The 12,433-nt window shown below is 43.2% G+C and overlaps 1 protein-coding gene across 4 annotated transcripts in view; it reads right to left on the bottom strand.

The window, feature by feature from the left end:
- Nucleotides 1–898: 898 nt before the first annotated feature.
- The window catches only part of LYN (LYN proto-oncogene, Src family tyrosine kinase), a 116,701-nt gene continuing 105,166 nt past the window's right edge, over nt 899–12,433 (bottom strand). For 2 of the 4 annotated variants that reach the window (XM_035011174.1, XM_035011176.1), the window contains exons 11-13: nt 11,749–11,902; nt 8,648–8,779; nt 899–2,504 (exon numbers count right to left, since the gene is read on the bottom strand). In XM_035011174.1, coding sequence (XP_034867065.1) covers nt 2,302–2,504; nt 8,648–8,779; nt 11,749–11,902 — 489 coding nt within the window. In that variant the 3' untranslated portion in view covers nt 899–2,301. The remainder of the gene's footprint in view (nt 2,505–8,647; nt 8,780–11,748; nt 11,903–12,433) is intronic. The other 2 variants (XM_035011173.1, XM_035011175.1) reach the window with 1 other exon arrangement.

Genomic DNA, 12,433 nt, shown 5'->3' with positions numbered 1-12,433 from the left:
CAAGCCTGGGCACAGTATATCCAGCGGGGAAGCTCTTCGAGTAGTGACACAAGTCCCTCACCACAGAACCACAAAGGCAAGGTCTGAGGGGGTAGAGGAGCGGCCATTCTACCTTTCAAGTCCTCGATGATGATCGGGGAGGTGATGATATCAGGCACTCTGCACTCCACGGGAGACCCTATCATGACACAAACACCTGCCCAGCCCCTCATTCTGCCTGCCAGTCATGAGGAAGCTGGAATCCTCCCGTCGAGGGAAGAGACTGAGCTTGCTGTCCCTTGAGCATCACGTGGCTGGAGCACATCCTGAAAGGGAGCGACAGGCCCAAGGTGATGGAGGAAAGGCTCACTGACTTGACTGAGAAGGAAAGTTGAATGTCAAAAGGCAAAAGGAAGCACAATCAAGGGAAGAAAAACAAGGGAAGATAAACTTACTAATTTTCTAGAGACTTCTTCTTGTCTTAGGGATTCTTTACACTTTCTCTCCGCATAACATGCCGGGCCATATGTGTGATTCTGAAATGAAATGTGAACAGGTGGGTGTGTGCAGAAGACTGAGCGTTGTGAATCAAGTCATCAGCTTGTGCAGACATTATATGGGGATAATACTCCATTTTCGTGAGGGTGGCACTTGTCAATCAAGAACTTTAGAATATTTGAGGAAGGACATTTAAAAAAACGCACAGGAAAACAGGTTAAAATTTAGGGAACAGTAGAATATTTTATCCCTTCTCCTAGGTACCCAACACCTAGGCAACACACATAAAATGAAATTCTAGTGATACCTGCTAAGCCTATTTGAAAACAAATCCTATTTGGCTCTCTTAAGGGACATCCAGGCTGTCAACTCCTGGTTTTCATTTTCTTTCTTTCTTTTTTTTTTTTTTTTGCTCAAAAGATGGAGGTAGAACTTGTACAAGTTCTTTAAACGATGTAACTATATGGAATTCCCTCTCATTTCCCCCCAAACGGTACTCATTTTTAGTTTAATGATCATTAGAAATGTTAAACACAAGGAAAAAACTCGAGATGTTATTGGGCCAGGTGTATTAAAATAAAATCAAAAAATAGAAATATTAGGTATATACACAAGAGCATGAGAAACATGAGGTGATACAGCATTTTCTATTCAAAGCTTACAGTAGAAAAATTTAGTAAACAAAACCTCTCGTATCCTGTGCTACGGGGGCTCTTTTGAGCCTCCTCAGTCACTTATTCTGCTTTCATATCCTTGTATAAATAGTCTCACACATGCCTTACACAATTTAGAAAAGATTGCTGAATCACAAAAATAGACCCAAAGATGGCGTCTTTACTTTTCTCAAGTACAACTAAAATTAACATTTCATCATTAAAATAACGTTCAAATCATTGGAAGCAATAAAGAAAATTCTTATGTTTTATCAGGCCCCATAAGGCCCTGCAGAGATTAGAATCTTATTACTCTCCCAAAGTACACTGTCAAAAAAAAGTCTCTATATAGGAAATTGTGGAATTGAAAAGCTGGACTGTTAGAAATATTCCTTCTTAGGGTAGAGCAGTTCCTGCGGCCCTTGTCCCTGTCCTGAGAGGTCCGGGCCAGGCCTGGCCGTTGGCGGGGTCCCTGCTGGGACACACAGCAGCTCTGATGCTCACCAGGGACATTTCTACAGGGCCAGACCAGAAGATTGCGGTTGTTCTGCTTCATGTCTAGGGGTTTCTGAGCAGTCTCCACGGAAGGAAAATGTTTACCAGTCTCGGATTTTAGGGGGAGGGGACCTCACTGAAATCTGGGAGAGACCATTTTAACTTTGGACTTCACCTGCAAACTCTAACAGATTGGATTAGTAATTTTTTTAACAGATAAGCCAAAGCACAAAGAAAATGCAAAGAAGGGTCACGATATGCATCCGGTTACTTTACTTTTATAAATGAGTTTCAGTCTGTTACTATTTGAGATTCACTGCAATGGCCTCTGAACCCCAGAGTCACACATTAAGCTGTAAACAAGAGGCCAGAGTGGGTGCATCTTGGACAGAACAGGTGTTTTCTTCTCAGAAGGCTGGCTGCAGATGCTGGTCTAGCAAAGCAAGGGTCCCAGCTGGGAGCAGCCCAAGCGGCCACCAGCGAGCATCAGCCAACGAGAACGAGAATACTTTTCTTCCATGTCGAGAATGTTCTTCCTGAGTAGCCTGGCCTCACTTTCAGGAAGCAGGGGTGGTGATGACCTAGTGCAAGAGATCCTAGCGCAGCCGGTGATTGTCCTGTTTTCTTTTGGCAGGAGGCAGCCGTCCCAGCCAATGGCCACGAGCCTTCCTGTGCGTTAAGGCTGCTGCTGATACTGCCCTTCTGTGGCCGTGTAGAAATCATCCAGGACGCTCTGCAAGTAATCAAACGTTGGCCTCTCTTCGGCCTTTTCCTTCCAGCACATTTTCATGATGTCATAGAGCTCGTCTGGGCAGTTCTCCATGCGGGGCATCCGGTAGCCCTGGGACAGGGCGGTCATCACATCGGCATTAGTTCTCCCTAAAGCAAAAGAAACCAACCATTGAGAAACCTGACCCAGGGTTGAGCTTTGCAGTGGGCTTTCTGATCCCCACGTCCCGCATCCATTCTTTTCTGTTTTTTATTTTATTTGTATTTATTTGAGAGAGAGAGAGAGAGGGTGAGGGAGAGCGAGCACAGAGGGAGAAGCAGACTCCCCGACGCAGGGCTCGATCCCAGGACCCTGAGATCAGGGCCAGGGCCTAAGGCAGACGATTAACCGACTGAGTCACCCAGGCACCCCATCCTGCATGCAATCTTGAAGCAAGCTTTAGAGGTGGTTATGGGCTGAATTGTGCCCCCACCCCGCCCCACAATACATTCATATGTTGAAGTCCTCAGAACTCCTGAACTCCTCAGTCCCCAGCCTCAGAACATGACTGCCTGCAGAGACAGGGTTTTTAAAGAGGTAATCAAGTTAGGGTGGGCCCTAACCCAATCTGACCGATGTCCTTAGAAGAAAAGGAGATTAGGATACAGAGACCCGGGATATGTGGGCATCGTGTGGGCACCGAGGAAATGCCCGTGTGAAGACACAACAAGAAGGTGGCCATCTACAGGCCAACGAGGAGCCTCAGGAAAAGCCAAACCTGCCCACACCTTGTCGGAGACACCTGGTCTCCAAAACTGAGAAAATTAATTTGCCCCATTCAGTCTGTGGTATTTCGCTACGGCAATCCTCGCAAACGGATAGGGACGCTAAGGAGATTTCTGTGAGCAACTAAGTAATGTAAATTTTAGTACGAAGGGGTCAAGACAGTATTCAGTTTGCCTGAGTGAAAACAGGCCAACATGGGAAGTAGAAAACAGAGCAAGCTTTTAACGGCAGAAGGATAATGGACTTGGCTGACCCTTCAATGAACTACTCAAACCCAATCCTAACCCTCAATCTCAGTTTCTTTTATGGTATTGTTTCCAGCTTCTACCTGTAATACATATACCAAAAAATCACCTTCATGTACATTATCTCTTACCAATATATATATATTTAAAAATCCGCTTTTCCCTATAAGTTTAGTGGAAGAAGTCAAAATCCTTAAATCAGCTAGTCCAATGGATTATGTCCCAATCATTAAACTGTCCCCTACAAAGTCTTCAGTACAGGCCAGAGTCAGAACTCACACTGACTCTGTGATACGCGTGTTCTCAACACCCAGTGAGGGAAGTGGGGTGTTTATTATTCCTACTGAGCTCTACAAAAGGACTGGTAATGAAGGGTGGCTTGTAATATGGTCAAACGACGCAGGGTAGTTCAGAAGCTGAAATGTCAATCTTTGATACCAAGAACAGGTTTAAGGGGGAAAAAGAACATTTTCCTCCATGATTAAAATGGGATAGAGGAATATGCTCATTTAGCAGTGTAGCAGGACCTATCCACATCTGCATGTTTTGCTTGTTTTGTGAATACCTCATTCTCTAGGGAAAAAGGTATTTCATGCAGCATATTTTCAGGTAGAATATGTCTGATGCCCAGCACATGAGGAATTCCATTTATCTCAACCAATTTCCTTTCCACAGCCATAGATTTTTACCACTGGTGGTCACTGGGAAGATTCTAAGATAGCTAGAAGTGAAATGTCCTTTACTAGATTTGAAACAGAGCCTTCTTTTGAATTTATCCTCTAACTGGTGTTTCTCAAATTGTGGGTCACTACCCATTTGAGATCGACAAATTAATTATTTTTAGGGAACTATCAGTATTTTTAAAATAAATCACAACAGAATGAAATAGCAAAGATCAGAACACACCGCACATAGTAAAAGTTAGTGCGATTTTATGAAACTTTTGTTCTATTTGTGGAGTGGGGTTTCTGTTTTTTTCTTACCATGGGTCATGATCAGTGACCTTTGAACTCCTCTAACCTTAACTAACCTTGCTTTTTCTAACACAGTGACTGAAGGCCCTGCATGGATTTAAACCCTTGAAAGAAGACATGATTACTTCTGTCTTGGAAGAGTCCTTCTTTTTCGAAATGCAAAGTTCCAAGCAAACTTTATAAATGCTAAGATCTCTTGAAAGTTGTTTACATAGTGAATTAATTTTGCTCAAGTCTTCTGAAACACGGTCTTCGGATATTTGTGTAACTGGAATGTTCTAATGGAAAGACTTCAATTTATTCTCATTCTTGAAGCCAAGAGACCGATTTGCAGTCCTTTCTTCATTTGGGGTTCCAGTCTCCAGAAATTATGTGGTTTCAGCATTGCTCTGGCTCTTGTCACTCACTCTCCTCACTTAGATAAATCTCAGATGAAATCCCTCTATTTTGCTTCTACATGGGCATTGGGGGAAGCTCTGGGATCCTGGGAGGAGGACTAACATTCAGGGTGATAGAAAATGGTAGCTGGATGCCCAACGTCTTAGGAATATCTCTTTCACTTTCTGCCTGGAGAACCCCCAGCTGAATGAAAGGTCAGAACGTGCCCACAGAAGAAAAGATTTTTCTAGCCCCTGCCCCCCGAACCTTGCCCCACTGCAGATTTTTCCTTCCTTGTTCTCATATGTTTTCCTGACTCTGCAGGACTCTCCGTGATGCAGATAAAAGCCCATCCTGCCTGGGGGAATCTGACTTGGTAAGAGGACTAGAAAGAAAGAAATCTAAATGCACGAGTAAATCAACGAGCAAAATAAGGCTATTAAGTAACAAGTCTTACAGAAGAAAGAAAGAGGGGGAGGGAGACCTCAACCAGACCCTAAGATTAAACCTGATACTTGGTCATTGCTCTGTTGCTAGGTTAAAGAAAGCAAACACTGGTGCTCATAAAAGCAAGCCGTTTCATATTCCATCCGCCATTCTCTCCACAAGCATTTCCTGAGTGCTTACAATGGGACACAAGCTAACACTAGGCTCTGAGAGATACAAAGACGATTAAGACCAAGTCTTGTCCACAAATGGCTCACAGACCAATGGGGGAGATACCCTCAGGAGAGGGAGGTGGGTGGGAAGCAGGAAATGAAATCTGGAGTGGGTAGGAATTAGCAGAGACTAGAAGTTGGTGAAGGAGCACAGGGAGGAGAAAAATGCAGTACAGCAGAGAATAGAAAATTTAGTATTTGACTACTAGGGTTTTGATATGTAACTTTTACTGACAAAATTATATATTTTACTCTCTTATCCCCAGAAGTTTGCTCTCTGTTGGTGATATCAGTTTTGGCACCCAGCCAACATGTGTATTTGCTACACCTCTAATTGTATCTCCATGGATATTTCTAGAGGGTCTCCGTTCAATTCACTGAAATTGATATTAATGGTTCTGATGGGGGCAAGGGGAGGGAGGGCTGTCTGGAGACGAGGAATGAAAGGCACACCACTTCCACCACATACTTCTTTGTATCTCTTGAATTTAGAACCATGGGATCATACTCTTAACGATAAGTAAAACGGGGACAATTTTTTATTTAAGAGATAATAGTATGAATATAATATTTTGAATTCTGAACAACAAATATTAGAATAAATAACTAAAATTCCTGAAAGTAAATGCCTTTGAGGAGCATGAGGCCAGGGAGGCAATTTTTCATTAGAAGTCTTTTCATACTACCTCATTTTTTGATGCATGTATATTACTTAAACAAGAATGGAAATACTTAATAAAGACATAATTTTTAAAAAGTTAGAAAAAAATAAAAATTGGAAACTTCAGAAGCTTATCAAAAAGAAAATTAATATAGCCTATCATTTCACTGCCCAAGGATAATAACATTGTGGTGTATTTCATCTTTTAGTCTTTTATTTCTTTTAAAAAATATGTGTTCACTTTATATTTGACCTTCTTATTTCCTCTTTGTTTTGTCCCCTCCTTTCTTTTATTCCCATTATTTTGCAAAGGTAGGCATATGGTTTCTAAACCACTTAAAAAAACCCCAAACTTAACATATCCAGCACTCTTCCGGGTAAAGAAGATACGCCCAGATAACTCAATTATCAGTGGCGTCTCTCCCATGAGCAGTTTTATAACAGTGATGGGAATACCCCATGTCGGCAACGTTCACCAATTTCTGTGCCACCTGTGAATCAAGTCCTCTGAGATTTATGTAAATAGGATTGTTCAGTTCTGTTCGCATCTCCTAATGCTAAAGGCTCTCCTCATGACCTGAATACATCATCAATCCAGAGCTCCTGACGGTATCTCTCACACCCCTGGTCCTTACAGGGGACAAGCTACCCTGGGAGTAGATCGGTCAGTGCTTTCTGGTTGGTCCTACTGTATTTTTTTTATTTTATTTTATTTTTTTTTTTTTTACCATTTTTCTACTGCTTTTTTTTTTTTTTTAACAATTTTTTTATCCTAAACATTTTTAAATCCTGAACATTGAGCATATGGATGAGAACATGGGCCTGGGGTTCAGAAGCAGCTCTGCCAGGAGCTAGTGATTCAGTTCTGGGCAAGAGTCGCCTTCTCTGAGCCTCATGGGAATTGTCTGTATGTCGTTCTGGAGCATGTCAGACATATCACAGATCATTTGATGAAGTTAAATATTTATTTATTTATTTATTTATTTATTTATTTATTTGACAGAGAGAGAGAGAGCACAAGCAAGGGGAGCGGGAGAGGGAGAAGCAGACTCCCGCTGAGCAGGGAGCCCTATGTGGGACTCGATCCCAGGACCCTGGGATCATGACCTGAGCTGAAGGCAGACGCTTAATGACTGAGCCACCTAGGGGCCCTTAAATGTTTATTTGATCAGATATCAGATTATATATGTAATCTGAATAGACTATCTTTCTCTGTAGATAGATACAGATTATATAGATACATAATGTCAGATATCAGGATCGATCAAGAAAATATTTCTTTTTCCCTATTTTCCCCTAATGTTCTCATTCACTTCAGCATCTAGAGCAGAGTGGCAGTCAGATATGAAGTGTTGGCACAAGGGGGATTTCAAGGGACAGTCAGCCCACTGTGTAGGCGCCATCCGAAAACTCTCCCCTCTCCCCGCTGGCCCTGGTCCCCGACTTCCCTATGACTCTTCCCCCAAACAGCACTGAGGGTGATCAGGAGCATGAAGGCCACACTGTGGCTCTGTCCACAAGTTTTTCCCATCCACAGCATGGTGTCTATCTAGATGTTAAATGGCTTGAGCACGTCCATTCATTCATCCAGCAAATTCTCACTGAGACCCAAACCATGGGGCCTCGGGATCCCATATAGTGGCTGTTTTCTCTAAGGGACGCTCAGCCCCCCCCCCGACGGCCCTGTGGCTCCCTCCTCATACCTGCTGCTACCAGGATCATAGTGTAAAACCAGCAGCCCTCCTCCTCCTCGACAATCTTTAACCCACTCCATAGGGCACTGTGCCATCTGACAGACTGTCGCCTCACTGTTATCAGTCTCTTCCTACCAGAATACCAGCTCTCAAAGGCAGGAGCTGTGACTGCTGCGTTGGGGCCCCTCAGGGGTACCCGGCACCCTCAGATATTTTTCAAATGAGGGACTGATTTAACTATTAAAGATTCAATTTTAAATTCATCATATCCATCGATTTTGTAAAAAGCCTAACATTAATGTGAAGGCTTTGGGAGAAATCCTCCTTGCATATTCAGGCACGGGTCCCGGTTAAAGGGAAGACTGGTGCAATCCGGCTCCAAGGGCTTTCGGTGTTAGGAACCGAGAGACACCGAATGGATGTCCTCACATTCGGTAAGTTACAGGTCCGAAAGACCTTTCACTGATAAACAGAGGAGGTTATTTCCCGAAGAGACAGAGGCTCCGAAGTACTTCATACAAATCTCTGTTTCAAAACTAACCCAAAAGCATTGCGATTCCTCATTTCTGGGTCTGTTTCCTTCTCCGTCAGGTGCACTGCTTAGGAGAGCACCCGTGTCTAGCCTTCTACTCCGTCCTCGTATCTGCAACACCTACGACAGTGCCAGGCACCTTCCAGGCACTGAGAGGTGCCAGGGATTCGTTAGGGGGAAAAAACAAAGGAGATGCACTCAATCAAATAAGAAGGCAGAGAAGTGTCTAAGCATTTTTAGAACACTTTCCACTCAAGATAGTCATTTGGAAAAGGGCTTATTCTTAGCTTTTGGATATGGATTTATGTTTTTATGCGTCCTGCCATTTGGCTTTTTTTTTTCTCATATAGACCGCTTGAATGGAAATAGGTAAGGAAACGGTACCTGGGTAGGGAATTTTCCCATAGGTGACGATTTCATACAGGAGAATTCCAAAGGACCACACATCAGATTTAATCGTGAAACATCCGAAGTTGATTGCTTCTGGAGCTGTCCACTTAATGGGGAATTTGGCACCTAAGGGAGAAGACATGTCTTACTTGGGCCTCTGAACTGAAACAAAAAAGTCGTGGGCATGTCACCTTCATACTTTCCTTCTTTTGGGGAAAATTTTAACTATTTCTTTTGAATAGGTAATGCATATACATAGCACAGGACAGAGATGGTAACAAAAATGCTATACTGAAAATAGTTGCCTCCCTCCCGTTTCCCTTTTGGGCATTCCCCTTGTGAGAAGCAAAGTTTCCTTTTTTTTTTTTTTAAGATTTTATTTATTTATTTGACAGAAAGAGACACAGCGAGAGAGGGAATACAAGCAGGGGGAATGGGAGAGGGAGAAGCAGGCTCCCTGCCGAGCATGGAGCCCAATGCGGGGCTCGATCCCAGGACCCTGGGATCATGACCTGAGCCGAGGGCAGACCCTTAACCGACTGAGCCACCCAGGCACCCTGAGAAGGAAAGTTTCTTGTGTATCCTGCCAGAGACATCATAAGGAGCCCACTTTAAACCAAAGAACATGACACAGAATGTAAAGAAATTTGTTCTTAGCTTGTGTATTTGTCCCTTAACAGCAGCCTCTAAAGCATACATCTTCAGTGTTCACATGTTCTCCAATGAACCCATACTATGTTTATATGGAATATAAATATCTCTTGATGTGTACATTCTTGCAGACAAATCTCTGTAAGCTCATACCAACAGGAGTTTCAGATACTACTCCAAATGCTAAAGTCTCCTGATTTCACTTGCTCAGCCCAAACTTTACTACTTTTAGGAATTGGGTAGCATCATGATCTGCCCAGAGAGAGATAGTAATGACACCAGGATTCTCATGGGGAGCTGGTGAGGCTAAGGGACAAACCTGGCTCGGGGTAACTTGCAGGGACATCTCAAGGAAAGTAGGGACTCAGGCACAGAATGTCATCCTTATATCCTGGAAAGGCTAAGGGTTCCCACCAACCGTTTTTAAAGATTTTAAACATGTTTGCCTTTATTAGGTTTTTGCTTTAGAATTTCTTGTGGTATCAGACCCAAATTGGAAATCTGAACGAGATCAATAAAGACAGCAGAAAGCCTCATGGAACAGCTAGGTACGGTGTGCAGAGCACTCACTATTGCACGTTCTGGGGACTGACCCTGCTGGGCAGTGGCAGAAGGCAGGGTGGGGGTTGGGGCATGTTGATCCAGGAGGGGCCCTGGTGTGTGTGTGGGGGTGTGGAGTCAGTCCCACACAGTGCATCTTGGTTTGAATCCCGGTTCTGCTGTTTCCAACCTGGTGTGACCCTGGCAAACCACCTACTGTCTCTGGGCTTTGTCGGCACCTTCATCTATAAGATGAGGAGACGGAACCTCCCTCAAGTTGGTGCCAGAGTTAACTGGGTTGATCTGCACGCTCGGCACAGGGTAAATACAGACAAAAGGTAATTATTATGGTGGCCCTGAAATGGCTACTATTGAATTCTAGGACCCAGGCTCTCTGAACTAAGCCACCTGTCTCACACAAGAAGAGTTAGTTATTCTTTAAGGCACCACCAGTCTTGTCCAATTCAACAGAGCCAGTGGAATATGTTCTAGATGGTGAACTCTGAGACTACATCTCTTGGGTTTGGTTCTTGGCTCTCCCACTTACTACAGGACCTTAGAAGCTGCTGAGCCTCTCTGTGGCCTCACCTATAAGGTGGGAATGATAATAACAACAACAACAATAGGGCTTATTACATAGGGTTATTATAAACATAAATGAAATAACGTATGAAAAGCACTTAGAGGGGAACCTGGGTGGCTCAGCCAGTTAAGCACCTGACTCTTGATTTCGGTTCAAGTCATGATCTCAGGGTCCATGATCTCAGGGATTGAGCCCCACGTCGGGCTCCACGCTTAGTGGGGAATCTGCTTGAGATTCTCTCTCTCTCTCCCTCTCCCTCTGCCTCTCCCTGCCTCGTGCGCTCTCCCTCTCTCTCTAAAATAAATAAATAAATCTTAGAAAGAAAGGAAGAAAAAAGGAAGAAAAGCACTTAGAATAGTGCCCACCATACTGCAACTACTCACAAGATTTTAGTTGTTATTTTTCACTCCCTTTCCTCAAACTGTTTTCCTTCACCTGCCTTTTTGCTGAGGACAAGTTGTCACCCACCTAAGAGAACACAATCCTGAGGCAGGAGGAGAACCGCCTGAAGCATGATGGGCACAAGAGATGCTAAACAAATCAAAACAAGGTTCTCAAGCTGCCATCTTTCTTTCTCTCTCTTTCTTTCTTTCTCTCTCTCTCTCTCTCTCTCTTTCTTTCTTTCTTCTTTCCTTTCCTTATTTGTCAGAGAGCAAGAGAGATAGCACAAGCAGGGGGAGGGGCAGAGGGAGAAGCAGGCCTCCCACTGAGCAGGAAGCCTAATGTGGGGCTCGATCCCAGGATCCCGGGATCATGACCTGAGCTGAAAGCAGATGCCCAACCTACTGAGCCACCCAGGCGCCCTCTCTGTGTTTTAATATGTGTAGAATATGGAATGCGGTTAAATAAAGGAGTGCATTACATTTATTTCTCTGTGTGTGATAATTTCCAAGTTTTAATTTGCAATGAAAAGGCCAGAATAGAAGATACAGAATTATTGTTGCAAATGTCTTCTCTACAGTTAGGAACAGTGTGCTTCATTGTTTGGGTAAAAGGCTTGAACATACAATATAAACAAAGAATTTTGAACTTGCCAAGTCTCTTTTTGTTTTCTTTTGCTTAACTGAAATACAAATGACAACATCTGTAAACTTTATAAACAGTATGTGGAGTTAATCAGGAGAGTAATTTTTAAAAACTAGTATTAGAACAAACCCACAAACAACAACTATGGTACATTGTGAACATTTTACAAAATGAGTTCATTTTTTTACAGATGACTATTTGTAATTGCTTTGTAAAAAAAAAAAAAAACAACAGACAGAAACAAAACTAAATAACAAAACATGTAAAGATCGTAAAGATGGTGAGGACAACATACCTTCCCTTGCTGTGTACTCATTATCTTCGATTACTCGAGCAAGGCCAAAATCTGCAATTTTGCACATGAGTGACTCAGAGACCAGAACGTTTGCTGCTCGTAGGTCTCGGTGAATGTAGTTCTTCCTCTCGATGTACGCCATTCCCTCTGCAATCTGAAACCAGAAAGAGGCTCTCATTTTCAATTTAGGGGAGGTTATCACATCAAGGAAAACCAAAACACTTACGAGTTCCTGAAATCCTTTCATGGATATTATTCTGGCCATTCAAGTTTTAAACACAGTGAGTAAAATACAACCAGTATTTTGAGTCCTTTCTAAAATAGCTGCCCCCACCCCAAATCTCCAATATAGGGGTCACGTCTCAATGCGATTTTTAACATAGCTGCCTGTCTTGACATTTCCTAATGGGTAGGGAATCTTAAGACCCTACTAAATTCTTGCACAGAGATCCACAGACATCATGATCCCAGTGTTTCAGATGAGAAAACGGAGCTGGAGAAAGTCACATGCCAATATGAAATGCTTGGGGTATCAAGAACAGGATGTCCTTGGTCAGCAGCCTTGCTGTCCAGTTAATCAACAGCCTGCAGAACCGGTTCTCCGAGTCCCCCCCACCCCCCAGAGTTCCAAGAGGAACGGAGAGATTCACTCTGACCACAAAGCAGGACAGCAGGAAAGAATCCA

This window comes from Mirounga leonina, unplaced genomic scaffold (genome assembly GCF_011800145.1).
Source record: "Mirounga leonina isolate KUSES-001 unplaced genomic scaffold, KU_Mleo_1.0 Mir_165, whole genome shotgun sequence".
Taxonomy (NCBI): domain Eukaryota; kingdom Metazoa; phylum Chordata; class Mammalia; order Carnivora; family Phocidae; genus Mirounga; species Mirounga leonina.
The sequence above is the reverse complement of the archived record's forward strand: the minus strand, read 5'-3'. Positions and strand labels throughout refer to the sequence as shown.